The following is a 26,153-nucleotide window of genomic DNA, read 5'->3' as shown; positions in this document are numbered from 1 at the left end:
TTCCGGCCTCCTTTTATGGCCCGGCCGCCCTGGTGGGGCCACGCCCACCTGGCCACACCCTCCCCCCCCCCCCCCCTTCCCCGTGAAAGCCAAGGACGCCAGGGCCTGGGGCTGTTCACACTGTTTATTTGCTTCTCTGGGAAAGTCAAGAACAACAAGGCCTTGTCACACATCAAAAGCAGAGGGGCACTTCAGCGGAGGCTCACAGCTCGAGGACTCAAGGAGGAAGAGGGGGTCCCACGGCCACTGCCCAGGGTCACCTCGCAGGGGGCCTCTCCCCCTGCCACCAAGGGGCAGAGCTGAGTCGGGGTCCGGGCTGCGACCAGAGGCGACCCCTGCGCCCGCCCCGGGCACCGGGTGGGAGGCCCCTAGGGGAGGGGCTGAGACGGGGCCTCACCGACCACAGCCCACACGTGAGGGTCTGTGAGCGTGTGCACGAACGCGCCTCTGGGGCGAGCGTGGCTGCAACCGGGGAGACGTGTGTGCACATCCAGGTGTCGGTGGCCCCCAGGAGCGCAACCCCTGTCCCCGCCCCCCTCCCGGCGGGAAGGGGACAGGCTCGCATCGGGCGGGGCGGCAGATGGGGGTCTCCTGCGGAGGAAGCCCCCCGCTCCAGGCTGCGTGCTCCCCACCACTGCCGGAAATGTGCCAAGCCCGCTGGAGTGGCAGTGGCCTGATCTCTGGGGTATGGTTGGAGGGGCCCAGCACCCTGGTCCAAGCAGGTCCCGGGCAGCCCCCCAGGGTCCCCAAATTAGCACCAGGAGGAAGAAGGGCCCAGTGGGAGTGGGAGCTCAGGACAAGAAGCGGCTCGCGTGGCCCTGGGCCCCGTGGCAGGGGGACAGCGCAGGGGTCCCGGACCCATCCCCCACGGGGGCGTGTCCCTGGGGCTCTCCCTTCCCAGGCTCCAGCATGCCGCCCCCCTCACCCCCCCGGCCACCCCAGAGAGAGCCTGGGGGGAGGGGCACACCAGGTTGGGGGTATCCAGAGAGAGGGGCCTGGCTTCTTTCCAGGACCCTGAACCCGACCTCCGACCCAGACTCCCCAAAGAAGCATGGCCTCACCCCAGTGGCCTGGGTACGGACGCCACAGCTTCGGCCGGGAAACCCCATTTCCAGGGGCTAAGCGGGGACAGAGCGGGCCCCCAGGAGCCCTAACCCGGCAGGACGTCCCCTCGGGGACCTCATTGGAGGCGGCAGGAAGGCACAGGCAGGAGGCCCAGAGGGCGGCTGGCCGCCGGCCGCGGCTGCACCGAAACCCCGGCCGTGTTGGGGGGGGGGGGGGCGGGGGGGTGCCCTTCGCGTCGGGAAACGTGGGTCCGTCCGTGTCGCTCTCCTACCAGGCGCAGGTGCACGGCTCAGTGGCTCAGGGGTGTCGGGGGTGGCGATGGGGTGGGGGACCCCCGTCCCTCTCTTTCCATTGAAAGAACCCTCGGCGGGACCATGTGACAGCCGCGTGTCCGGGGCCCGTGACTGTGGGTGGAGGGCGGGCAGGCGCCGGGCCGGGCGGTGGGTGACTGTGGGTGGAGGGCGGGGCGGGGGCGGGGGCCGGGGGGCTCACATGATAGAGCAGCATTTACAACGCTGCTTCTTCGTGTCCAGGTCCTGGGGGTCGCTGGCAGGGGCCTCGGGCCCCACCTGGTTCTCCTCCCGGGAGGCGGCGGCCGCGGGGGGCTCGGCCGCGCTGCCGTTGGGCGGGGCGGGCTCCTTGAGCTCCGCGGCGTCCTCGATGACCACCAGCTCGGCCGTGATGGTGCCCTGCAGCCCCAGCACCTTCTGGCTCTCGGCCTCGTCCTCCACGTTCTGGTAGCCCATGAAGATCATGGTGACCGGGGGCTCCTGGCCGGGCTGGATGCCCGGCGGGCCCGACGTGGCCTCTCCCGGCTGGGCCTGCACGCCGGTGATCTCCCGCCTGGACGGGGTGCTCTGCGCCGCCTCCTTGGGCGCCCCCCGGGCCTCCGCCGCCCCCGCCGCGGACCCCGCCTCGCTCAGCGTGACCTCGTCGGCCTTGTGGATGAGCTCGTCTACCTCGGAGGAGCTCAGCGGGTGGATCCCGTTCTCCGCGGTGCCGTCCACAGCGTGGACCACTGGTAGGGGTGGGAGAGACAGACAGACAGACAGAGAGTAAGCTGGCTCTCTCTGGGAGGAGGGGAGGCCTGGCAGGGCTGTGGGCTGCCCCCCAGGGTAAAAAGGAATGCGAAACTGAACCACGCATTTAAAACCAATGGGCATCGAAAGCTCCCTGTGGGCGTCTGTGCCCCCCCCAAACTGGCGCACAGACGAAAATGTACAGGCACAGAAGCACCTGTTGGAGACCAGGAAAGACTGGAATCCAGTTGATGGGGCCTCTGTCTGCTTGCATCCTGCAGTGTTTCCCGGCAACTGGGTCCCACGCCGCTTCAGACCATGGACGTGGCCAGCCCTTGGTCACACAGCCGGCTGGGGCTGCACCCGACCCTTTCTCCTGGTCTAAGTGTGTTTCCCTCCCATGAGGAGTTTCGGGGACCGTGACTTCCTTCTTTGGGTCCCTGTGGTTGACCCTGAGTTAAAGTTTAGTCTGGTCACTCCCTCTCCTGACCACCCTGGACTCTGTCGCTCGCTGAGGAAGAAGACTGGCCCCTCTGGATACCCCCAGCCTGGTGTGTACCTGCCCCCCACCCCCACGTCTGAAAGGAAGGCACCTGCGTGCATACAATCTCCATAAAGGTGTTCTCCAGATCTCTCCAGCTCCACACTGGTGTCTCTGATCTGGGCTGGAGTCCCCAAGGTCAGGGAGCAGTCCCCGAGGGCAGGGTGGGGTCCCGCCACACCATGGCGCCAGCCCAGCAGACTCCTGGAAACACAGCTGCCCTTCGTCAGTGTTGGGGGGGGTGGGGGGGACACACCCTAGGGACTTGCTCCTCTGGGGTCGAGGGTCAGGGCTCCAGTTCCCGGTTTCTGGCCAGAAGGAAAGCGCTTTCTACTTTCGGTTTCCAAATCCGGGGGACGGGTGTCCACACCTCAAGGCCTTGCGGCGACTCTGGGCTGGAGGCCCGGAGGGTGGGGCGTGCCCTGGTTGCACGGGATCCAGCCGAGTATTTCCCACTGGCCACTGCCCCCGAGATAGGAATCCGAGCCCTTGGCCGCCATGGAAATGGATCACCTTCCCATTGCTAAGCAACCAGAGTCCAGTCTGGCGGGTCCAGAGTCCCCCAGGCTGGGCCAGGCTGTGCTCAGGGAGGACCTTCTGGGAGCCCAGGCATCAGGCACTGCCTCTGCCCTCAGCCCTGCGAGGTCACTCTTGTCCAGGAGCCAAGGCAGCTGGGACGTGCCCAGGGCCACACAGCTGGGGAGGGCTGGAACGGGGACTCTACCCACCCAGGTCTACGTTCCAAACCACGACAGAGCTGGGCTGCGAGTGGGCCCCTTTCACAGCCACAGAGACCGAACAGGCTCTAAGATCACGAGGCTCTGGGAATCAACACCACAGCGAGACATCATCTCACCACCAACACGATGGCTCCAGTAATAATGATAGTAACTTGAAGAGGGACGATAACAAGTGTTGCCAAAGACGTGGGGAGCTGGGGACCCTCGTGCACGGCTAGTGGGAGGGGGAGATGGGGCGCCTGGGGGCTCTGTCGGTCGAGCGTCCGACTTCAACTCAGGTCATGATCTCGCGGTTCGTGGGTTTGAGCCCCGCATCAGGCTCTGTGCTGACGGCTCAGAGCCTGGAGCCTGCTTCGGATTCTGTGTCTCCCTCTCTCTCTCTCTGCCCCTCCCTGGCTCATGCTCTGTCTCTCTCTCTCTCCCTCAAAAATAAATAAACATAAAAAAAGAAAAGAAAAGAAAAGAAAACACCCAGCAGTTCCTCCAAAGGTAAAACACAGAGTCCCCATGTGACCCAGAAATTCCAAGCCTTGGTATCACCCAAGAGAAACGAAAACATGTGCCCACACAAAAACTTGTATAGCATTCTAAAACCCGAAAGAAGGAAACATCCCAGACAGCCATCAACGATGACTGGATAAACAAAACGTGATCCTTCCAAACAGTGGAATATTATTCAGCCCATAAGATATGACCGCGGACGGACCCTGAGCGCACGGCGCTCAGGGAGGGAACCAGACACAAAAGGCCGCTTGTGCGCGATTCCACTTGTGTGATTCCGCGTGTGCGAAACGTCCAGAACAGGCCCATCCGCAGACAGGGAGGGGGTTACGTGGATGCCATGGTGGGCATGGGGGGTGATGGGGCTTCTGTTTTGGAGAACGAAAATGTTCTGCAATCAGAGCACAGAACATGGCGAACAAACCCAAACCCACTGAGCCACGTGCCGAACTGTGTGGGTGCCCTGGACGCTTCCACTCCATATGCCACGTTTGGGCACAGACCCCACTGTGGACTTACTAACGGACTCTGGGCCGGGCGGTATAATTTTATCCCCGACTCAGGCGGCCAGCTCCAAGAACTCCACTGCATGAGGAAAGCAAATGGTTTGCCTTAATTTTGAATACAACTTTTTAAAAAAAAAATTTTTTTTTTTAACGTTTATTTATCTTTGAGACAGAGAGAGACAGAGCATGAACGGGGGAGGGTCAGAGAGAGAGGGAGACACAGAATCTGAAACAGGCTCCAGGCCCTGAGCTGTCAGCACAGAGCCCGACGGGGCTCGAACCCACGGACCGTGAGATCATGACCTGAGCCGAAGTCGGCCGCTTAACCGACTGAGCCTCCCAGGCGCCCCTGAATACAACTTTTTAATGTCTTCTCAAAACGTATTTTGTTTACTGAAGTCATCCGTCTCCTTTTTCCTACGATTGTAGTAAATACTGCCCGAAATTTCCCCTCCCTGGGGTTATCTATATACTATCCCACAGGCCATGCCAAAAAGGAGCAAAAGTTTAAATGCCAAAATATTTATGAAATTGCTGTCTAAACACGGACGGATAACACAGTTTAAAAGACAGTTTTTTCTTGGGCCGCCTGGGTGGCTCAGTCAGTTGAGCGCCAACCTCAGCTCAAGTCATGATCTCCCAGTTTGTGAGTTCGAGCCCCGCGTCGGGCTCTGTGCCTGGAGCCTGCTTTGGATTCTGTGTCTCTCTCTCTGCCCCCCCACCCCCGCCCCGCTCATGCGTGTGCGCACGCGCTCTCTCTCTGAAACGTAAACATTTTAATAAATAAAGTGGTTTTTTTTACCTAAAAACAAAAAGAGTGAATTTTATGGTTTATGACTTACAGAGAGAGAGAGAGGGAGAGACAGACAGGCATGTTGGGGCTTTTGACCAAGGCTGCTGCTCATCAGGCTTCCTGCCGGAGTCTCTCACACCCTGTTTCCCTCCCGGCCGCCAGAGGGAACTCCCAAAACCAAACCAGATCTCGGCACCTTGGCCCCTGCTCGCCCCTCCCGCCAACGCTTCACCTGACACCTCCCTCCACTCTGCACCAGCCCCACAGGCTCCTTTCAGTTCCTCCAGCTCAGCAAATTCCATCCCGCCACAGGGCCTTTGCACATGCTGTGGCCTCCGTGAGGCACACTGTTTCCTTGTGCACCTGCTGTGCGTCCAGTGAGGCCCTGCTCACTTCCTCTGAGGAGACTCCCCTGGCCCCTCCCCGCCCCCGCTAGACGCCGCACCTCTGGGGGGTCTTGTCATCGTTATCTCAACAATAGTCATCTAAATTTATTCGTGAGCTCCAGACCGAAGGGCTGGGCCCACGGGCCGAGGGGCTCTGCTAGGACAGAGCCGCGTCCCCCTGTGATTCAATTCCCAGAGCCCAGCCTAGGACCCAGCCCTCGGCCAAGCTTCGGGTCAGGTTCCTGGAGTGAACAAAGACAGGGCTGCAGGCCCAGTACTGAACGGCCTCTAAGTCAACAGTGGGCTGTGGGGGGTGAGACCGTTCCCCGAGCAGCACCCACGTCAACTCAGGCGGGCTGCGGGAAGGGGGTGGGGTGGGGGCCTGGGGTGGGGGACGGGGGCCGCATACCTTTGGTCTCGTCTTCGTACACCTTGATGCCCTGAGGGAGCGGCTCCCGAGGGAGCAAGGTGGTGCTGGACAGCACCCGGGTCTCCCCTGTCACCTTGTCCTTCTCCACCGTGATCTCGACCGAGTACATGGCTGGCACGGGAGGCACGGGTTACCCAAGGCCACCTGCCCACGTGCCCCCCGCCGGCTGCAGCCAAGCCAGGGAGGGGAGCCGGCAGCGCAGAGCCAAGCAGTGGGGACGCCCTCCACGCAGCACCCCCCAGCTCCTCGTCTGCCCACGGCTGCCCAGCGCCACACGGGCGCCAGCCTGAGGTCCTTTGCTCGGCATTCGAAGCCCACACTCGCATCCCACCCCACGTGGAAAGCCTTACACTGCTTCTGTTTCCTCAGAGCCAGCGGGAGGCCGTGCCTTGACCATGGTCACAGCCAAGATCTGAACTTGGGTTGGCAGGCATGCGTTCCCAGCTGGACCTCCGCCCCGTCCTGGACCCCCCACCCCCGCCTCGGTGGTCAGCGTGTCTGTGCGTCCGTACTTCGGTCAACTATCGAACTGATCGTCAGCTCTTTCACCGTGAAGAATGGAAAATTCCCTCTTGAAATAAATGAGCGTCATTACCCGTTAGAGCCGTAATTCAACAGCCAAAATCCCGCCCCCACTGTACAGAAACCACCACCACAAAGACCACGTGGGGAGCCTGGGTCCTAGCAGTGACCCCCGGGTGTGACCATGGCCCCCAGGACCTCGCCCTGAATCCCAGTATCCCACCTTCCCCTCAGGGTCCCCGAGGCGCCCCCAAATCACCATGTCCAAGACTCCCTCCAATCTGCCCCCATAAGCCGCCCCTCCTGGGTCTCCCTACCCGGATCAGGGCAATTCCCTCCTCCTCCGCCTCTCTCACCCCACCCCCCCATCTGTCCATTTGCAAATCTAGTGGGTGCTGCCTTGGGAACAGTTGGAATCTCAACCCACATCTCAACCCCTCCGTGTCCCCTGACCAGGTCAGCTCCCCATCTCCCCCCACCACTCTGGGACCCACTGAAGGCCTCTCCTGCCCTCTCACTTGCCTCCAGGCGCCGCCCACGGTCTGTTCTCCCCACTGCCACCAGAGGGCGCCAGTGAGCACTGGGTGGTACAGGTCCCTGCTCCCCCCACAGCCCTCCAGGGCTCCCCTGTGCTGTCCCAGGGTTAAGGCCTGAGTCCTCCCACAACCACGGGACCCAGCATGACTTGGCCTGCACTCACCTCCTTCCTCTCTTCCCCTAGCTCATTCTGCTCCAATCAACTCAGGCCTCCTGGTTATTCCTTCCCCAAGGCAGGTACAAATCCAGCCCCCGGGGCCTTTGCATGTGCTGTGACCTCCACCTGAAACACCTATCTCCCTGTGCCTTGCTCCTTCAGTTCTTTTGGGTCCTTGCTCAAAACTCACCTATTAAGTTTGGCCTCCCCTGAGCCCTCTGATTAAATGTGCCCCCTCCAGCTCCACCTGCTGCCTTATTTTCTCCATAAGTTAATTGCATAGACATTACCCTTATGAGAATGTCAGCCCCCCCCCCCCGCCCCGGGTTGTGTCCCTCACACCTTGCATACAGCAGGTGCTCAATAAGCACTTGCCAAATGACTGAACGAATGCCATTTAATCCACACCCCTGCACCACCTAACACCCTCATCTCCAGACACACAGTTGCGTGGGTTGTGCACTACACAAGGTCACTGGTTAAGGGACAGGGTGGAGCTGGTCTAACTGGCACAGAGGGTCCTGAAGACACCTCCTCCCTGGCAAATGCTACCCTCTGTCCCCTGCCTCCTGGGGCAAAACTGCCTGACCCTGCACGAGACCCCGGGCCTCCCCTGTCACCGTCCAAGGTGTCCTGGCCACCCTGCCCCCAATATGGTCTTCAGCTCCCTCTGTGGTTTCCTGCATCCACAACTCACCCCGATACCAGCAGCAGCAATAAGGCTTTGCCAGCTGTGACCACCCGTCACTGCTCCCGGGTTGGGTCCCTGACCCTGGGCCTGCAGTCAGTATAATCCCGCTGCCCCAACAGGCGGAGACGGGGAGTCACCTTGTGGCAGAGCGAGAACCTGAACCCCCACTCTGTGTGATGCTTAGCGCTAACCCTGTCTCTCTCGGCTTCCCAGAAGCGCAGAAATGCCCGAGTCCCAGCTCGGTCACCTCCAGGAACGGTGCGCTCGCTCCCTATCCTGAGGCAGCCTGAGGACAGCAGAGGAGGGAGGCTCTGCAGTGAGCACGTGCGGGCGTGTGCGGGGGGGCCTGTGCGCCGCCCCACAGGCAGGGAGGGGGCAGCAAGGTTAGGGAGGACGCCGCGGGGAGCACTGGGTTAGAGAGCGGCCATGCGAGGGGCCCCACCCTCTCAGGGAAGCTGGGCCAGCGCGTGACCAGGGTGCCAAAGCAGGGGGGCGGCCGGGCCCCACCCCAGGCTCAGGGCTGGGCCTCGGTCCGGCTGCCACCCCCATGACCACAGCTCCTGCTGAGGGTGCGTCTGCGTCTGACCTGGCCCCTGCCTCTCCAGGCCCCCTGGGGCCGGCACTCAGCCCAGGGACACAGCTGGGTGCAGGGGGTGAGGCAGGGGGCCGACCCACCTGCTTTCATCATGGTGGAGCCTTCGACCGTCCTCACAGGGGTGTTGGAGACTCCTTTCTCTGTTCAGGGAGTGAAGGGTAAAGACAGACATGGCAGTCAGAGGAGGGACGGTCGCACAGACCCCCGGACACCCCTCCAGATACACCCAGACACCTCCAGATACCTAGACACCTCCCCACATGCTCACATACCCTCAGACACCCGGACACCCCCCAGACAACCCCCTGCAGATGCCCCCAGACACTTGGCCACCCCCCCAGATACCCAGACATACCTGGACACCCCCAGACGCCTAGGCACCCCACCCAGGCAGCCAGATAACCCCCAGACACGTAGACACTGCCCAGACACCCACACACTCCCCTCCACACGTGTGCACGTCCAGAACCCCCTAAACACACACCAGCCCCCAGTCTGTTTCCATCTCTCAGCTCAGATGATTTTCACAAAATCCCTGAGAGCCCTGGGTGGATTTTTTTTTAATTATTCATTTTTAATTCCACAGTAAGACACTCCCCTGAATAATTAACATGCAACAAATCAGGCCAAAGACACTGGCCACCACCTCCAGTCCCGGCTGGTGGCCCTCCTTCCACGCTCCCACATGCGGATACTAGCTCAATATGTGCTTTAAAAATATAATTTATATTAAATAATTTTAATATGGTTAATACTTTATTATATTTAACAATCACCTTTGCAATTAAATCTGTATTTAAGCACCATACATATTTGTGAAATATTGGCAAATGTATATTATTTATCTGTGATCCTTTTTGAGGAAGGGAGTAAGATAGATCCCACATCTCAAACTTTTGGCTTTTTGTCTTTGTTTCCTGCACGGCAGACTTTCACCTGTGGGCGGGGAACCTTGTCCTTTAAAACAGCGCCCCGTCCCCCGGACTTTCTGAGACGCTGATTTCTTGCCCCCACAGATCCCATTGTATAGACGTGAAAACCGAGGCCCGCCCGCCGGCACAGGAGCAAGGGGACGTGGCCAGAGGCGGGGCTCCACAGAAGCGACAATAACCGGCCTCCGTCGGCAACACCGGCCACCAGCCGTCACTTTCCAGGCACCCTCCCCAAGCCCACCACCCGCCTCCGGCCACCAGAGGGCGCTCGGGCCCCGCCCCTCCCCGGAGCCTACCTTTGGGCGTGCCCACCGGGGCCTGCAAGAAAGAAGGGAGAGAGGTCAGGGCTGCAGCCGCCTTCCCGCTGGGAGCAGTGGGGGGGGGGGGGGGGGGGGGAACCCGCAGAGGGCTCGGCTTCGCAGCTGGTGACCCCATCACAGGGGCGGTCTCCTCCGGAAGGGACCCCCCCACCCCTGCCGTAGCCTGTGACAGCCAGATAATGTCCCGCCCTGCTCACAAGCCACCGGTGGCTCTCTGTTGCTCCCCAAACGAAGACGAAACCCTTCTCGATGACCCCCAGGGTCCTGGGTCCACAGATTCCCTGCCCGCAGGCCTCTCCTCCCCCACCCCCCCATGTCTGGCCAGCCTCCCTGTTCCTTGAACACATTCCTGTCCCAGGGCCTTTGTATGTGACGTCCCTGCACTCTAGATTTCTGCCTGGCTGGTTTCTCACTCTGCACCCCGACCACATCAGGTCACTATCCCTCAAGGTACCGTGTCACGTGCCCAACCAGTATCTCCGTCTCCTTCAGGACGCGGGCATCACGACGACAAGGTCTATACACAGTCAACCTCGGTGCAAGGTCCCTCTCGTCTCGAGCCCAAGCCCGAAGAACTCCCGTTCCATTTCAAAACCCACCTCCTCCAGGAAGTCTGTCTAGGGTTCCCATGCATCAAATGCCTCCTCAGGGACTCCGCGGGACCCTGGGCTGACCCACCGCGGCCTGACCACCCTCCCCCCGCTCTCCTGGCGCGATTCGGCGAGGCCAGGCCCCAGCCCACATCCCCCTGGTCTGCCCCAAGCCAGGCCCGGGAAAGCAGTGAGAGCAGGGGACAGCTGACAGAGGAGCATGTGGAGAAGGGCCCGGACACACGGCAGGGATGCCGGCCTTCAAGACGCCCCCGGGGCCCCTGCCCCAAGGCAAGGTGCCATCACAGCTAGAACACGAGGGGGGAACACGTGTCCCAGGGCTCCTGAATCCTACAGCAGCAAAGGTGCCTGGGAGATCTTGAATCTGTGCTAACACACGGCGTCCGTGAGCTCTGGGTCCAGAGCTCCAGGGTCTGGTTTCGTCAGACCCCAGAAACATGGCCAAGTCCGGTAAAGGCCACCTCCTAGCAGTGCGGCCTCAACCTGTCCGGGTCCCGGAGCTTCTCTCTCCCCCGAGGGGGGCGCTGTTCCCACCGGAATGGGCCCACGGACAGGCGACGGTGGTGGCAGACTCAGTAAACGCAGGGGTGACAAGTGGGGGTTTCGTCGAGAGCTGCCCCCGCGCCAGGTCTCGTGCAAAGTGCCCGCGGTCCCTCCTGACACCCCAGCACGTGGGGGCGCTCAAGGGGGGTGGGGGAAACTGAGGCGCGCAGCGGGGAGTGGCTCTAAAGTCTGAGAAGGGGCTGTGTCTCGCCCTGGGGCTGGCCCTGGTGGGCGCCCCAGGCGCATCATCACCTCCTCACCTGCCGAGAATCTAGCGCCACCTCCGTCTTCTCGTCCTTGGCCGGGCTCGGGGCTGCGGCGCCCTCTCCAGCAGCGGTGGTGAGCGGGCCCGCGTTCTCCAGCACCTCAATCTCCTTCTGGAGCCTGGGGAGGACGGGGGGGGGGGGGGGGGGTGAGCGCCAGCGCCACCGTGGGCTCCCTGACCCGATGCCCCCCCCCACCACCGCTGGGAGCCATTTCCATCCTTCCCTCTCGCAACCGGGGAAACCGAGGCGGGCAGCCGGGCCGGGCTGGCCCGTCCCTGGACCTTCACTGCCTCCGAGTACTTGTCTGTTGGTTTGTAACCAAGTCTCCTGTTTTCCGTTCACACGCATTTATGTTTACAGGAAGCTTTCTCTCTCTGGGGGAACTGGAAAACCCACATCACCTTCCAAATACTGCAAAGTAATGAGCCCACGGCCCCGTGGGAACAAAGCAGCGCCGGCCGGGGCTTGGGGCTGTGGCCCCTGATGAAGCGAGCCTAGCTCTAGGTGGACAGGCTGGCCACAGTTAGGGTCAGCCTGGAGGGCTTCCCGAGGGAGGCGTCCAGGCAGAGCCACCTGAGGAGGAGGAAGAAAGCCAAGGGCCCCCAAAGCACTTGACTCGTGCAGGACGCACGGAAGGGCTCAAGCGAGGCCCCCTCCCCCGTGAAGTCTCCTGAGCTGGCCCCGTGTGCCCCGCCCCGCCCAGGGCTGCACCCAGCAGGGTGGGATGTAGAAGCCCGCCTCGTCCAGCCCCCAGTGGCCAACAATCCCCAGCAAGTTTCTGCCCTCTGCCCGTCAGTCCTGTCCCGCCCGAGTCCCGCCTCCATTCGAGCCCCCAGCTCTGGCCCCGGGGAACAGCTCGCGGCCCCGGGAATACGCTTGCTTGGACGGCAGGACAGGATCCCAGGTCTTCGTGGTGGGCGGGCCGCGCTGTGGGGCCCGGGCAGGCCCCACGCCTCTTGGACCTTCTCTGGCCAAGTGGACGCTTGGAATTTTGGCCGTCACTTCCCTCCACCGTGACCCTGCCGCCCTGGAGCCGAGCCTCTGCCTGCCCGGAAACCCCAGGCCTTTTGTCCCGGCCCGGGGCGGGGGGGAGGGGGGGTTGGGGGCGGCGGGGGGGGGGTCACTTTCCCTGGGCCCGCCCCCCCCTCCCCAGGCTTCCTGCGGGCCCAGCTGCCTGGGCGTCTGAGGCCTGCACCAGCACCAAGCCAGGGAAGGCTCACCGGCGGGGCTGGCGCCAGGAAACCCCCAGGGAGGCCGCTGCGGGCAACTCCCATCCTCCAGGATCCGCCCCCACGGGTCACCCTCACACACCTGCACCGCCGGTGCTGGAAGGAGCAGGGGGTCGCGCCAGGCAGCCCCCTGCCCCCTCAGGCCCAGCTCAGAGGCCCGCACGCCATCCATCAAAGCCGCGCCTGGACCGCACCCCACCCACCTGGAGATGGACCCCTCCAGCAGCCGCGCCCTCTGCTCGTCCTCCCGCATCTGTCTCCGCATGTCCTCATCCCCCTGTGATGCTGAGGACGTCTCCCCCAGCAGCCAGCGCTCCCGCAACGCCTTGGACTGGGGTTGATAGGGACCCGGGTCAGAGTCAGGGTCCGGTCAGCTCTGCCTTCCCACTCCCCCGGCCCCTGTCAGGGGCAAGGCCCAGGTCCTGGGGCCTGGCCCCTCCCCCACCAGCCGAGGCCCGGGTCCTGGGGCCCTGCCCCCCCCCCACCAGCCGAGGCCCGGGTCCTGGGGCCCTGCCCCCCCACCAACCAGCCGAGGCCCGGGTCCTGGGGCCCTGCCCCCCCCCCACCAGCCGAGGGGCCCCAGGTCCCAGAGGCTCTGCCTCCCCCCAGACGAGGCCCGGGTCCCTGGCCGGGCCGCCCACTCAGGACCTTCAGGTGCTGTAGCTGCCGACGGTCGTCCTCCAGCTGCCGACGCTTGCTCTCCATTTCCGCCTGCCACCTCCGCTTCTCCTGACGGGGATGCACACGATGGGTCAGGACTAGGTGGGGGCCACACAGACCCCACCGGGCCCACTAGACGCTTTGCCCACACAGATCCTGCTTTACTGTGAATGGCACCTACGTGGCCGATTGGATCCCTGCCTGTCCTCCCCAGCCTATGCCCCGGTCTGACCCCCCAACCTGACCCCCCGAGTCTGAGCCCCCAGCCTGAACCCCCCACCTGTCCCCCCATCTCCAGTAGAAGGCTCCACTAGGAGTCCACGTTCTGAGAACTGAGGGGATCCCTTCATGTCCATTTTGCGGGGAGGCACTCAGGGTTCCCGTGGGATGCCCTGGTTCTGAGTCCCAAGGGCCCCGGGCTGGGTGTGGAGACCCCGACCCCCATCCACACCGTCTGAGGGGCAGGAGACTCACTGCAATGGCCTGGAGCCGCTCCTGCTGGGATGCGGTCTCTGCCGCCAGGACCCTGGGGGGAGAGAACGCACAAGGTCAAGGTGGGGCCCACCCCAGCCTGCTTTCAACAGATCTGGTCAGAACCCAGCCCTGTGCCTTCCAGCTTCATGGGACCCTTCCCTGCCCCCCTCAGAGGCAGCTCTGTCCTGTCCTGAGCCTCATCGCCGCATTCGTTCTCCCGCAAAGCTTCCTGCCCCCCTCAGAGCAGGGCCCAGGGACAGGAGGGCGGGGCTCTCTGCCTAGAGACTGGGGAAGGGTTTCGGGAGGAGCTGGGTCGTGAAGGATGTGCAGGAAAAGGCGTGCAGCCCCTCGCCCAGACTCGGAGACTGGTCAGGACAGCCCTCCCCTCGCCCTCCTACCCAGCAAGCACCTGTCATCCAGCCCCGGGAGGGACACACGGAGGGCGAAGGACCCCACGGGCCCCCTCCCAACCCTTGGACTTGCTATCCTGGGGATTCCCCCGGAGTCTCCCAGGAGCCCCAGTGCTCAGAAAGGGCTCTCAGCCCCCTGGGGAACAGGAGGCCAAGAAGCAGCAAACCCAGATTTCAGTCCCAGATGCCCTTTCTCATCCACGGGATGTTTTCGGGAAGCCACCCAGAACTGGCACGTAGCGGGCTCTGGTTAAACGTCCGTGTGGCCAGGTGCAGCTGAAGGGACAGGCTTCCTGCTTCCGTGGGGGGAGGCAAGAGGCCTAGGACTAGATGGGGGCCTGGTTCTTGCCCTTCCCTCCCCACTGCTCCCCCAAACCCTCCACACATGGTGGGAAACAGCAGAACCTGGCCTCTCCTTTCTATGGCCTCTCGCAGGGCCCCTGGAAGCTACACACAGTAGGTGCTCAGTGAAATGTCTGCACATAATAGGGTGCTCAGTAGTTGTATACAGTAGGTGCTCAGTGAAATGTCTGCACCTGAGCTGTCGCCCGTGGTGGGCCTGAGGATAAAGTCTGGCCTCCAGGGCCTCTGTGACAAGCCGAGGCAGGGAGAGGAGGCAGGGTCTTGAGCTCCAGCGCGGACCCCCGCGCCTCCCGGTTCTCTGCCCAAATCCCCAGGATCCCAGGGCCGCTCTGGCCTCACCAGTCTCACGGGGGCAGGGCCGGCGGGCACGGGGGGCGGTTCTGGGCAGCGGGACCCGGATCCTCTCACAAGACCCTCATCTGCACAGGGACGAAGTCACAGACCGTCCTCCCGTTCTGCTTTCGCCCCGACCAGCCCTCAGCCGTGGGCCAGGAGCCACCCCGGGGCCTCCAAAGACCCTCCACAGACCCTCCAACCCCTCTGGGCCTCGGCTCCCCATCTGCACAAACAGTGGGCACAGACGCCCGAGCTCCTGTTGGGTGCCCCCCGCCCCCGCCCGCTGCCATTCAGAAAGGAGACAGAGGCACAGTCACACGGTGTGTTGGGTGAGGTCCCCCCCTGGGACCGAGGCTTCACCCACACCCAGGCGGCTGCTCCCGGGGAGACTCATCCTGAACTGCAATGCCCCACCACACACCCCACTCAGGCTCAGTTTCCTGGCCTTGCTGAGACCCGTGAAGTCATCTGGTTCTCACGCCCCGGCCAGGTGACCCCACCCAGCTCTTCCCTTCCGGGCGGGTGGCACCTGGCCCCTTTGTGCCTCCCAGGGACCCGACAACACCAGCCGCACCCTCTGTGCCTTCCCCCTCTCCTTCCCCAGGGAGGCTGGGTTCGGCCGGGTCAAGTTCAGGAAAGGCTTGATCCAGCAACCTAGCTTGGAGGCCCTCCCCGAAGGGCCTGATCAGCTACGTTTCTGGGTCTGCCACACTGCTCGGTGCGCCCCACGGAGGCCCGCCCTCCACTTCTTGCAAAGCTCACATTTCCCATCTCCGGCCCCGACCACAGCCTGTCACCTGCCTGCCCCCTGAAGGTCCCCTCTCCACCCACAACAGAGGCAGAACAAAAATCAGAACCACTCATTCTCCTGCCCTTGTATGTCCCTGGCTCCCATCACCCCGTGAAGGAAGTCCCAGTGTAGCCCAGCCCTCCCCACCTCTCCGCCCTCACCCCTCTGGTTCTCCCTCCTGCTTACTCCGGGCCCCAGACCCTTCCGGTCCACCTCAGGCGCTCCAAGCTCCTTCCTGCCTGCTGTTCACTCCGCCTGGTGCCCTCCTCCCGCCGCTGGCAAGTGAAGCCCAGAGAGGGCAAGTCACTTGTCCACAGTCCCACAGCCGGGGAGCACAGAGCTCCGGGCCACCCCACGGGCCTACCCTTTCCCAGCTGCCACGCGGCCCCCAGGGAGCCACCAGGAAGACGGTGGAGCTGGGGGAGGGGCATATAGCCACGAGACCCCGGCGCGCACAGGGCCCCGCAGGGCAGACGCGGCAGCGGCCTGATGCTGGGTCCGCACCCCAGCAGGCAGGCGGCCATTCAGGCCGGACACAGGGACACGGGGACGCTCTGTGGCCAGCCTGCCAGGCTGGAGACAACAAGGCAGGCAGTGTCCTCGCTGGGCGGCATGTCCCTGCCGGCTGAACCAGGTCAGGGGAAGGTCAGGCGGGCCCACTGTGGAGAGGGACACAGGCCCCGGGGAGACAATATCCATCCCTCCCTTCAACGTCCCTGTCCTGTCGCAGCCCAGAGGGCACAGCCTTGCGTGCCCCCCCCCCCTCGGCGCCCCTCCCCACGCCTCAGGGCGCCAAAGCCGCCCCGCCCCGGGCGCCGCCCCCCCCCCCCCCCGTGGGGCCCGCGGGAGGCGGTCGCCCTGGCAACCGCACCGTCCCCATGGCAACGCGGAGGCCGGCACGCGGGGGCCTGCCGGCGCGGAGCATCTCCCGCCCCCAAGCCGGGCCTGGGGGGCTAAGGGGTTTCCCCGCCCTGGGCCTCAGGGGCTGCTGGGGAGGGTGCGATGCGGGGAGGTAAGGGGTCCGCCCTGCCCCGCTGCTGGGGGTGCCCCCCTTCTGGTGTCAGGGGCCGCAGCCCAGGGAAGGGGATTGTACCCCGAAGGCTCTGGACCTGCCCCTGGAGCCAGGGAGACCGAGGTCAGCCAGACAACGCGTCACAATCCGAAGGACAAAGTCTGACCGCAGAATCCTAATCAAACGGCCACGAAGTAGGGACCCCGGTCCCAGCGCTCACCGCCTTCCCCCGGCGGGGCTCAGCCCCCTTTCCCAGGATGGGAAACTGAGGCTCGGGAGCAGGTGAGCACGTACAGGGCATTTGGGAAGCACCCTGCTGACGACGCTGAGAGGCAGCTGGAGTGATTCGGCCTGTTTCCTCAGTGGGCCAACTGACACTAGATCCAGACAGGCGGGCTCCTGAGTGCTCCCCGAGCACAGGGCCTCCCTGAGGCCTGGCCAGGCCGCACAGGTGGTGGGGGGGGGGGGGGGGGGACAATGGGACGGCGGGGACGCTCCTCAGGACCCAGCGAGGGACACAGAGGCCAGATGTCAGGAGATGCCGGGCAGAGGACCGAGCTTTGGCCAAAACACACGGTCGGGTTTGGACAGGTGAGAGCTGTCCCCGGCGGCCGTGTGGCCCAGGGCTGGTCACTCCCGTCTCTGGGCCTCCACTGGCTCTGCTGGGCAATGGGCCACAGCAGCTGCCGGTGGAGGGACAGACCCTCCTCCCGGAGGCCCACCCTCAGCACAGGCAGACTCCTGTCCTCGCCTGATTATTTTTACAGTGCCTGGAGCAAATTCTGGGCTCGAGCCCCGATGTGGGCGGCTCAGGACTCGAGAGGGTGTGGGCTGAGAGCGAATGAGATAATCCTGGCTTCAGGAGATGAGCTAATGAGGCCCAAACCCAAACGAGCCGGGCCCTGCAGAGGCCTCGGCTTTGGGAGGCGTTTATATTTTAAAGGCACCAGAGAGGTTACGCAACCTGCCCAAGGTCACCCAGCGGGCAGGATGAGCCGGGTCTGAGGCGGGAGGGGGGGCGTGGGGGGGGTCACACACCGGTCCTTCCAGGCCCATGCCAGGCAGCTCCAGTGGAATGAGGGGTCCTGGCCCAGGCAGGCACGGAGCCCAACACCGGCAACATTCCTGTGCTAACTAAAAGGAAACAGCCGTGGTCGTGGCCGTGGCCACGGGTGCAGGGAAGGAGAGCAGAGTCTGGCTGAGGAAGGGGCTAAGGAAGGGAGCCCTGTGGCCCGTCCCCCCACTGGGGTGGCTGGAATGGGGGGAGTCCTAATCTCACTGCTGGTTCCCAGCTCCCTTGTGGGGCCTTTGTCCCCCTCCAGCCCCCAGAACCTTCCTCCCTGTGAGGCCCTGCACAGCCTGGTCACAAGGCTCAGCCTCTTAGCTGGTGTTCAAGCCCCCACCCTTCTCCAGCTCCCTGCCTCCCCCTTTCTTTGCTCCAAGCTCAGAGCACATGCAGCTGCCTCTTCCAGGAAGCCTTCCTGATCTTGTCCCTTCATCAGGAAGGAATTCTCTTCCTCTGAGACCGTCGGCACAGGGGACAACTACAGTCTTTGGTAAGGTGAGCAGCCCGTGAGGCATGGTTGGAAAGCTCAAGGCAGAGAGGCATCACCCCCACAGCGGAAACTGGGATCAGAGCAGGCCACAGATCCAGAGGCACAGTTGTTGCCTATTAACCTGGGGGTAGGGGAGGGGGGTGGACCCTGCCCTGGGCCCCCACGGGGGAAGGGCAGTGGGGCTTGAATGGCACCCAGAGGCCTTCTCCAGCTTAGGGCAAGCTGGGCCTCAATCCAGAGGCAGAGACCAGCCCCAAAGAGCTGGGGTCCCTCCCCACCCCTCCCTCGGATCCAGCCACAACCCCCAAACATTCCAGGCATGCTCCCACCTCAGGACCTTTGCACTGGCCGTGTCCTCTATCTGCCGTGCTCTCTCCCGGGACTCACTGGCTCCCTCAACGTCACCTCCTCACGTAGGCCTCCCCTGTACCCCCAACCCCTCACCGGCTCGCCACCAAGCAGCACCCTCATCATTTATTTTATTTCCCCACAAGGACAGGGTCTCTTTCTGTCCATAACATGTCCCCAGCCCCCAGTGAACAGCAGGGTTCAATGAACGTTCACCGGGCCAGCGAATCAGTTAGAGTCTGTACCTTTTCAGAGGTGGCCCCCACCCAAGGGTCCCTCCCCTGTCACATTCCCACCACCCTGAGGACCACTGTCCTGTGACCATCTCTCTTGGAAGAAACTCAGTGTCACATCAGACATTTATCTAAAACAGGCTCCCCGCCTCCAACAGAGGACAAGTAATAAGCCCAAGGTCACCCAACCACCTCAGAAGTGACTGTACAAATTAATGCGTAAAACAACCCGGTGTCGGGCGCCCGGGGGGCTCAGTCGGTTGAGCATCCAACTTCCGCTCAGGTCATGATCTCATGGTTTGTGGGTTCGAGCCCCGCGTCAGGCTCTGTGCTGACAGCTCAGCGTCTCCCTCTCTGCCCCTCCACGGCTCGCGCTCTGTCTCTTTCTCTCTCTCAAAAATAATAAACAAACATGAAGAGAAAATTTTAATAAAAAACAAGATAAATTTAAAACACAACCCAGTGTCCATTGATGGATAAACAGAGAGAACACGTCCACCACACTCAGGAAGGTCCCTCGGCCGCGAGCAGGAGCGAGGCGCCCGCCCCCGCCGCCCCGCGGACGGACCCCGGACACACGACGCTCAGGGAGGGAACCCCACACGAGAGGCCACGCGGGGTGTGAGTGCGCGTGTGTGAAACGTCCAGAACGGGCTCATCCGCGGACGGGGAGGGGGCTCGTGGGGGCTGGGGCGTGACTGGGGATGGGGGTGGGGTTGCTTTTGGGCTGATGGAATGTTCTGGAACTAGAAAGAGGTGATGATCGAACAACTATGTGGACACACTGAAAACCACTGAATTGTATCCTCCTGACAGGTGGATTCTGTGGGGTGTGGGTCGCATCGCAAGGAAGCGGGTAGAAAACACTCGCGTGTGGAGTGGAAACAGCTGGGCTGGTGCCAGGGCCCCACCCGCCCCCCACGCGCCCCCCACCCGCCCCAGGGGCGGCGGCGGATCCCCCGGGGCTCTGCCCGGGACTCTCGGGGTCGGGAGCGTCTGACTACAAACCGACCGGCAGCGCCTTCTCACTGTGACGGAAGTTACCAGAAGGGACCCTGCCCGTCACCTGGCCTTCAGAGCCCAACACTGCCGCCCCCAACACCCACGGTCTGCTCACCGGGCTGGGCTCCCAGGCCCGGCCCGACCCCGCCACCACCCTTTTGTCCCTGCAGTGACTGCCCCTACTCTGATTCTCACCTGTCTTTCCCACTCGGCCTGGGCTGGGCTCCCCTCCAAATTCCCAGCCTCATCCGGACTGTCCCAGTGATAGGCTCAGGAGGTCCCCGAATTCCTGCTTCACACCCTTGAGAGCAGACGGACGCCCCAGGGGCGCCTGGGCGGCTCAGTCGGTTAAGCGCCCGACTCTCGATCTCGGCTCAGGTCATGATCTCATAGTTCGCGGGACGAGCCCCGCGTGGGGCTTGTGCTGACAGCGCGGAGCCTGCTTGGGATTCGGTCTCTCCTTCTCTCTGCCCCTCCCCTCCTTGTGCGCACGCACACTCTCTCTCTCTCTCTCTCAAAATAAATAAATAAGTGTAAAAAAGTTGTTTGAAAACAAGACAGACCCCCAGGCCAACTCCACACACCGTAGACCCTGAGACCCGCCCTCAGCCATCGGCGCCACGTGGAGACCCTGTGCCGTGTGGCCAAGGCGCCCGCCCCGCCCATCCAGGGGTCTGAAGTCAGGTCTCTGGCACCCAGTCACGGGGTCCCTCCTCCCCCCAGCTCTGCCGCCCAGACACGGGGTCCCCCCCCTTCCCCCACCCGCCCACACGGTGACTGTCCACACTGAGCCCTGACCTGGTCCTCGGCTTCCAGATCCTCTTTCTATGCCTAGGTCAAAACCTCACTCCTCTCCTGCTTGGACACCGTGGGTCCGTGGCCGCCCGTGGCTCCCCTGCTGGGTGCCCCAAGCCTGGCAGGACCTAGCCCCGAGAGCACAAAGCAAACAGCACTGCTTTCTGCTGAGGCTTTCTTCTCCCACCTCCAGGCCTTTGCACAGGCCAGCCCCCCAGCAGGCACGCCCTCCGCCCACCGAGGTACACCTCTAAATCTCTCTCCTAGAGAAGGTCCGTGAGGGGACGGAGCGGGGCCCTATCCCTACACAAGGCTCCGCGGGTGGGCAGGGAGTGTCACCTAAATGAACAGATCACAGGTGGATGGAAAGAAACGGGTTCCCAGACTTGGAAAAAGGGGGCATGACTTTTTTAAAGAACGTCAACCCACTTCCCAGCCTGAAAATCTGAGACCCTTGAAGACGGACCTCAGCACCTGAGGCAGAAGTCCCCCCCGAAATGCTAATAGCATTGCCCCCTCCTCTAGCCACACCCCTCCTGGGAGGGGGCGGGGAGGCACAGGGCAGGTGGTCCTAGACGCAGGGGTGAGAAGCTAACGTGAGGGTACCTAGCCCCCCCCCCCCCCCAGTCCATGGGACACAGGAAGGTGCAAAGACCCCACCACCACCACCCCCAACCCCGGCAGCTGAAAGGACCCAGGAGCAAATCCCGGCTATGTGGCCTCAGATACATCAGGTCACCTCTCTGAGCCTCAGTTTCCCCACCTTGCAGGGCTTCGTAAGCATCAAGCACATTCACACGGACAAAAAGCCCCGTGCACAGCAAGGACTTACTAAACGTTACCCGCCTTCCCAAGTTCCTGACACCACCTCTGTTACCGTCCCTTCAAGGGGACACTCACTGTTTCAAGAAACCCCCCTGCTTTCAGAAGGAAATGTCACACCGTGGCCAAGACCGAAAACCAGACACCGCTCACACAAACATCAGAGTAAAAACACTAAAAAATAGATACAATGAGAATAAACGCCGGTGATTACGTTCAATTATCACTAGACGCTGCTGCCTTTTAACTGGTTCGGCTCTCGTTAAACGGGGAGATTAGCAAGTGTGGGAGAGGCGTTAAGGACCCATCTTGCACCCGGTTGAGACCTTCTCCTGGGAAAAAGGCCGGAGCCTGAGGCCGGGGAAAGAATCTGCTGCGGCCCCGTCTGAGCCCATTCACCTGACTCAGGCTGCTCAGGGCTGCATAGCCGGGTGCCCTGGGCCAGGGGCCACGCGGCCAGCCCCCCCCCCCCCCCACAAGGACAGGTGTCCCACCCAGCTCCCGTCGCTCCTCCTGTGCCCCACCCGTCAGCGGGGCCCCCATCCTGCTCCCGGCCTCCCTGGAGGTAGTTACTCAAGGATTTTGGTTAAACCCTTAAGTTGTTAAATTGACACAAACTAACTTAACCTTTAATTTAATCCTTGAATTAACAAAATTTTGATAAATTCTTCAATTCATATTTCACCTCTCCAGCAGCGCCGGGAGCCACAACCTTCTCTTGTGACTCGGATGGCAAAGCCCGTGGAGGAGGAAAGGGCAGCTGCCTCGGGCCCCTGGAATGGGACCTCAAGCTGGGCCACCAGGGCCGGGCACTCCAGCAGGACAGGGAAGGATGGGGCCGCTCCCCACCCGCCCGGCCAGCCAAGCCGGGGGCACAGACGCTTTCTCTCACGGCCACTCAGGCCCGTGAACGCCAAGCCGGTCCCACGTCTGCCCCCAGAAAACCCAGCGATCTACCCAACGTGGGGCCCGAGGCAGCATGTCTGATCCACGGGCAAAAGGCACTGGGGCAGGGCCGCAAGCACTCAGGGGCCCTCCTCCTGCTGTGTGACTCTGAGGCAGCGGCTGCCCCTCTCTGGGCCTCAGCAGCACCTCAGCGGGGAATGAAAGGGATAGCAGGAAATGAAACAGGGTCCAACCAGAATATCCGCTCATGCCTCCATCCTGGGCGGGCCTTTTCCTTGGTTTTCACCCCTCATCCCCTGAGGCAGCCCCCTCCCCACAGCCACACTCTGCTCAGGGTCTGCGGTCTGGAGGCCCAGAGGCTCCCCTCGGGCCTGGGGAGCAGAGCAGATAAACAAGTCGGGGAACCTAACGCAGGCAGACACATCCGGGCCCTGGCTCCCCTGAGCCCCTGGCTGGGCTCCCGGGGGCCGGGTGGGGGAGCAGGCCGGGCCTTTGTCTGGGTTTTCCAAAGCAGAGGACATCGGGTGTCCCTTCCTGGGGAGGGCGGGCTGCAGCGGCCCCCACCCAGCCGGGGGTGTGGCAGGTCACGGGTGAATCCCTGGAGGAGAGTTGTCGGCTCAGAAAACACACCCAGTGGGAAGAGCAGGGGCGGCTGGGCGATGGGGGGGGCGGCGGGCTGGGGGGGGCCTCCCTGTCCAGGCCTCCGCTGGGTGGGGGGGGGGGGGTGGGAGGACCTGGCCCCAAGCAAGACAGCTGCTGGCCTTGGCACACAGTGCGGGGGCTGCCAGGACCCGGACACCACTTCTCATCTCCCGACCATGTCAGCACACCCCACACCCTCAGTGCCCACCTGTGGGAGTGGGGCCTGGGGGTTACCCTGACGCCAGGAGAGAGGGGACTCTGTCTGAAACGACTGTGCACGCTCATCCAGCACCTTGTGCGAGAACCCTCCGCTGCTGTGGGCAGTTCCTCGCCCAGCCCCCCGGGGACCCAGGCTGCCCCCCCCCCCCCCGGGGACCGAGGCTGCCCCCCCCCCCCCGGGGGGGACCCAGGCTGCCTGTCCCGCTTGCACCTTTAGCCTATGGTGCAAGTGGCCAGGCTCTTCCTTGGCTACACCATTTGGGGTCCCATCTTGGGGACGCCTTCCCTGGGAAGGGATCAGACCCAAGCTCGCCTGCTGGAAAGCACTCCAGGCTCACACACGTCCCAGACCAGGAAGGCTGCAGAGAGGCCCCCTCCCTCCCTCCCGCGGTAGTCAGGACAGTATCTGCTGGCTGGACCCCGCCCCAGCAGGCGTTCGTGACAGTGCTGTGGCCCTTGGGGAGGGCAGCCAGACAGAGGGAGGACTGGTGCGTCCAGGGCACAGGGAGTGAGTGCTCAGGTTGGAGGCGGGGGGGGGGGGGGGGGGGGGTGCGGTGGGAGGCTGAAGGCCAGTGCAATGCAATGGGGAGGGGTCCGGCCATCACCCCCACGGCTCCCGCTCTGGAGCCCACAGGTGGCCGAGGGTCGAGGCTAGCCCGGGGACGCGGGCGGGGCTCGGGAAGAGACGCGGGCCTCCCCCTCCCCAGCGCCCCAGGCTGCGCCCCCACCGGCCGCTGCCGCCCCAGTCCCCACACGAGCCCGTGGGCCGCCGCCGGGGTCGGGGATGGGGGAGGCCTCAGGGCGGACGCGGCCCAAGCGCTTCTCCAGCAGAGCTGGGAGGCCCGGGAGGCCCGGGAGCCCCCTCGCCGCCGCCTTCCTCTCCGCGCGGGGGCCGCGACGCGCCCCACGGAGGGACGGGAGATGGGGGGGAGGCCTCGCCCCTCCCTCGCCCCCCTCCCCCGGGCCCCCGAGCCTTCCACCCCCGGCCCGAGCGCGCCTACTCACTCCATCTCCACGCCGAGGTCCGGGTGGGTCCGCGATGCTGGGCGGGGGCGGGCGCCGGGCGGGCGCGGGGGCGGGGGGCTCGGGGTGGGGGGCGGCGGCGGGCCGGGCAGTGGTGGGGGGAGGCCTGGAGGGCTAAGGCCTGGCGGCCGGGGCTGCGCGGCGCGGGGGCGGCGGCACCGGCTCGGGCATCGCCCCGCGCGCGGCTGTTTATTGTCCGGGCGGCGGCGGCGGCGGGCGCGGGGGGTGGGCTGGGCGCGCGCGTCGCCGCCGCCGCTGCCGCCGCCGCGCGTCTTGCGCTCGCTCCCCGCGCGCTCCCTCCCGGCTGCCGGCGCCGCGCCCCCTGCCGGCCGCCGCCCGCAGCCGCCGCGCCCCCCCCCCCCCACCCGTAGCCCGGCGCACTGGGCCCCCCGCCGCGGTCCCCGCCCCCAGCCTGGCGCCCTGGGACCCCGCCGTGCCCCCCCTCCCGCCCCCAGCCTGGCGCACGGCCCCCCCACCCCCGCCGCGGTCCCCGCCCCCAGCCTGGCGCCCTGGGACCCCGCCGTGCCCCCCTCCCGCCCCCAGCCTGGCGCACGGTGGGGGGGGGTCCCCCAGCCGCGGTCTCCTCCTCAGCGCACTGGGCCCCCAGCCGCCCCCCACCCCCACCCCGCGCCCTGCATTCCGTGTCCCTGGGCGGCCGCCTCTCCGCGCCTGCACAGACAGGGTCGCCCCTGCCCAGAGCCGGGTCTGGAGGGCGGAGACGTGGATGGGGACACGCAACCCGAGAGAAGGAGGAGTGGGACCCGGGGAGGGGGTGTCCTGGAGGCTGCCACGAGGAGCTGACGTCTCTGCCGCAGCCCGAAGGGCCGCGAGAGGCCGGTTGTGGGACGTCTTAAAGAAGAGCCGCCAGGTGTAGGGCACGTGAGAGCTGGCGCAAAGGCAGCCAGACCTGGCCGAGGAGGGTAACAGCTGCGCGCTTCCCCAGCGCTGGGCCTGGTCCTGCGGCTGGAGAACAGTCGTACGTTTAATCAGCCCCGCCCCGCCCCCCCTTAGCCACACTGCAGGCCCAGGCGGCCAGAGTGAAGGAAGGGGCCGTTCAGAGGCCACACAGAATGCAGGCTTTGTCCTGGGGGCGCTGGGGAGCCATAGCAGAGTTTAGAGCAGGAGAGGATTCAGCCTGTTTTACTTATTTCTGTGAAGGCCTTTCCTGCTGCCAGGAGGGGATTGAGGACAGCAAAGAGAGGGGGCTTGGAGGCTGGACGGATTCTGAAAGGGGAGGCAACAAGATTGCCACCAGATGGGACGTGGGATGACAAGTACTGGGGTCCCCCTGTCTTCTGGGGACCCCCTGGAAGGACACGATGACACAGACAGGGTTGGAGAGATGACAAGGGTGACATCGGGTGGGGTTCAGTGTGAGGCCCGGCCTGGGCTAGTGGTGGGGAGGCCTGGACAGGAGGATGTGGGGAGCAGGTGCCGGTGGCCCAAAGAAGCAGCTAGATGCCCCGCTGTCTCCTTGGTCCCCCGTAGTTTGTCTTGAGTCCTTCATGATGCCAGTGTCACCAGGTGGGCCCCACAGACTGGGAGTGAGGCAGGACCTGTGCCCACCAACGTGCAGACCACGGCCCCGACTTACCAGGCTCTCACGAGAACACTAGCCCCTGACCCTGAACACGTACTGGGGTCTGGAGTGGGGGGAAGTCGGTTCTTCCCTCCACTCAGCAGGGGCTCAATGAGGGGGTGGGTGTGTGCGTGTAGAAAGAAACAACCTTGAATGAGCTCTGAATGGGGAGGGACATCGATACCTTTCCTTTCGTGGGTCTTTGCCTGTCTCTCTTTACGACGGATGTACATTCGCTTAGCATTAAACCGGTGAGATGAAATAGCAAGCCTAGGGCAAACCAAACAGTCCCGAGAAGCATGGGAGCCCTGGGGTTGAGTGCCAGCTCAGCTCCGTGTATCCTGTGTGCCCTTGGGTCCGTTTCTTAACCCCTCTGGGTCTTATTTCCCCCGTCCTAGGACCGCTGGGAGGGTTGATGGAGCGAATATACACAATGCCTTGGAGCAGCGTCCGGCACATGCCCACTCAGGGCTTGGCACTTTTTCCGTGAAGGGCCAGGTAGTAAACACTTCTCAGCATTGCAGGCCGATCTGCGTCGCAAGGACTGGAGTCTGCCATCGCAGCGGGAGAGCGGCCAGAGGCAGCACACAGATGCACCC

General features: G+C 63.8%; 1 protein-coding gene across 3 annotated transcripts; it reads right to left on the bottom strand.

Moving 5' to 3' along the window:
- Positions 1-106: 106 nt before the first annotated feature.
- PALM (paralemmin) lies at positions 107-24,411 on the bottom strand. 3 transcript variants are annotated; one of them, XM_078443772.2, is made up of 10 exons: positions 23,958-24,411; positions 13,519-13,570; positions 13,033-13,113; positions 12,588-12,715; positions 11,150-11,273; positions 9,712-9,733; positions 9,130-9,192; positions 8,564-8,623; positions 5,961-6,092; positions 107-2,083 (listed from the first exon to the last, which is right to left on the bottom strand). In XM_078443772.2, exons 1-10 carry the CDS (start codon positions 23,960-23,962, stop codon positions 1,554-1,556), a joined length of 1,197 nt encoding a protein of 398 aa, XP_078299898.1. In that variant the 5' UTR covers positions 23,963-24,411; the 3' UTR covers positions 107-1,553. The 3 variants fall into 3 exon arrangements, with proteins under 3 accessions (XP_078299898.1, XP_078299896.1, XP_078299897.1); XM_078443770.2 differs by lacking the exons at positions 9,130-9,192; positions 23,958-24,411 and adding an exon at positions 15,818-16,131; XM_078443771.2 differs by lacking the exons at positions 5,961-6,092; positions 9,130-9,192; positions 23,958-24,411 and adding an exon at positions 15,818-16,131.
- Positions 24,412-26,153: the final 1,742 nt, after the last annotated feature.

This window comes from Panthera onca, chromosome A2, assembly GCF_046562875.1.
Source record: "Panthera onca isolate mPanOnc1 chromosome A2, mPanOnc1 haplotype 2, whole genome shotgun sequence".
Taxonomy (NCBI): Eukaryota; Metazoa; Chordata; class Mammalia; order Carnivora; family Felidae; genus Panthera; species Panthera onca.
This window is presented reverse-complemented; position numbering and strand designations above follow the sequence as displayed.

Bases quoted from the DNA above. Each gene is read 5' to 3' on its own strand.
- PALM (XM_078443770.2), bottom strand. From the start codon at position 16,116: ATGGATATTGTCTCCCCGGGGCCTGTGTCCCTCTCCACAGTGGGCCCG. The intron at 11,274-12,587 runs GTGGGTGGGGTG...CGTCCTCCCCAG, and splicing joins CTGGAGGGGTCCATCTCCAG to GCTCCAGAAGGAGATTGAGG. The intron at 9,734-11,149 runs GTGAGGAGGTGA...TCTTTCTTGCAG, and splicing joins TGGCGCTAGATTCTCGGCAG to GCCCCGGTGGGCACGCCCAA.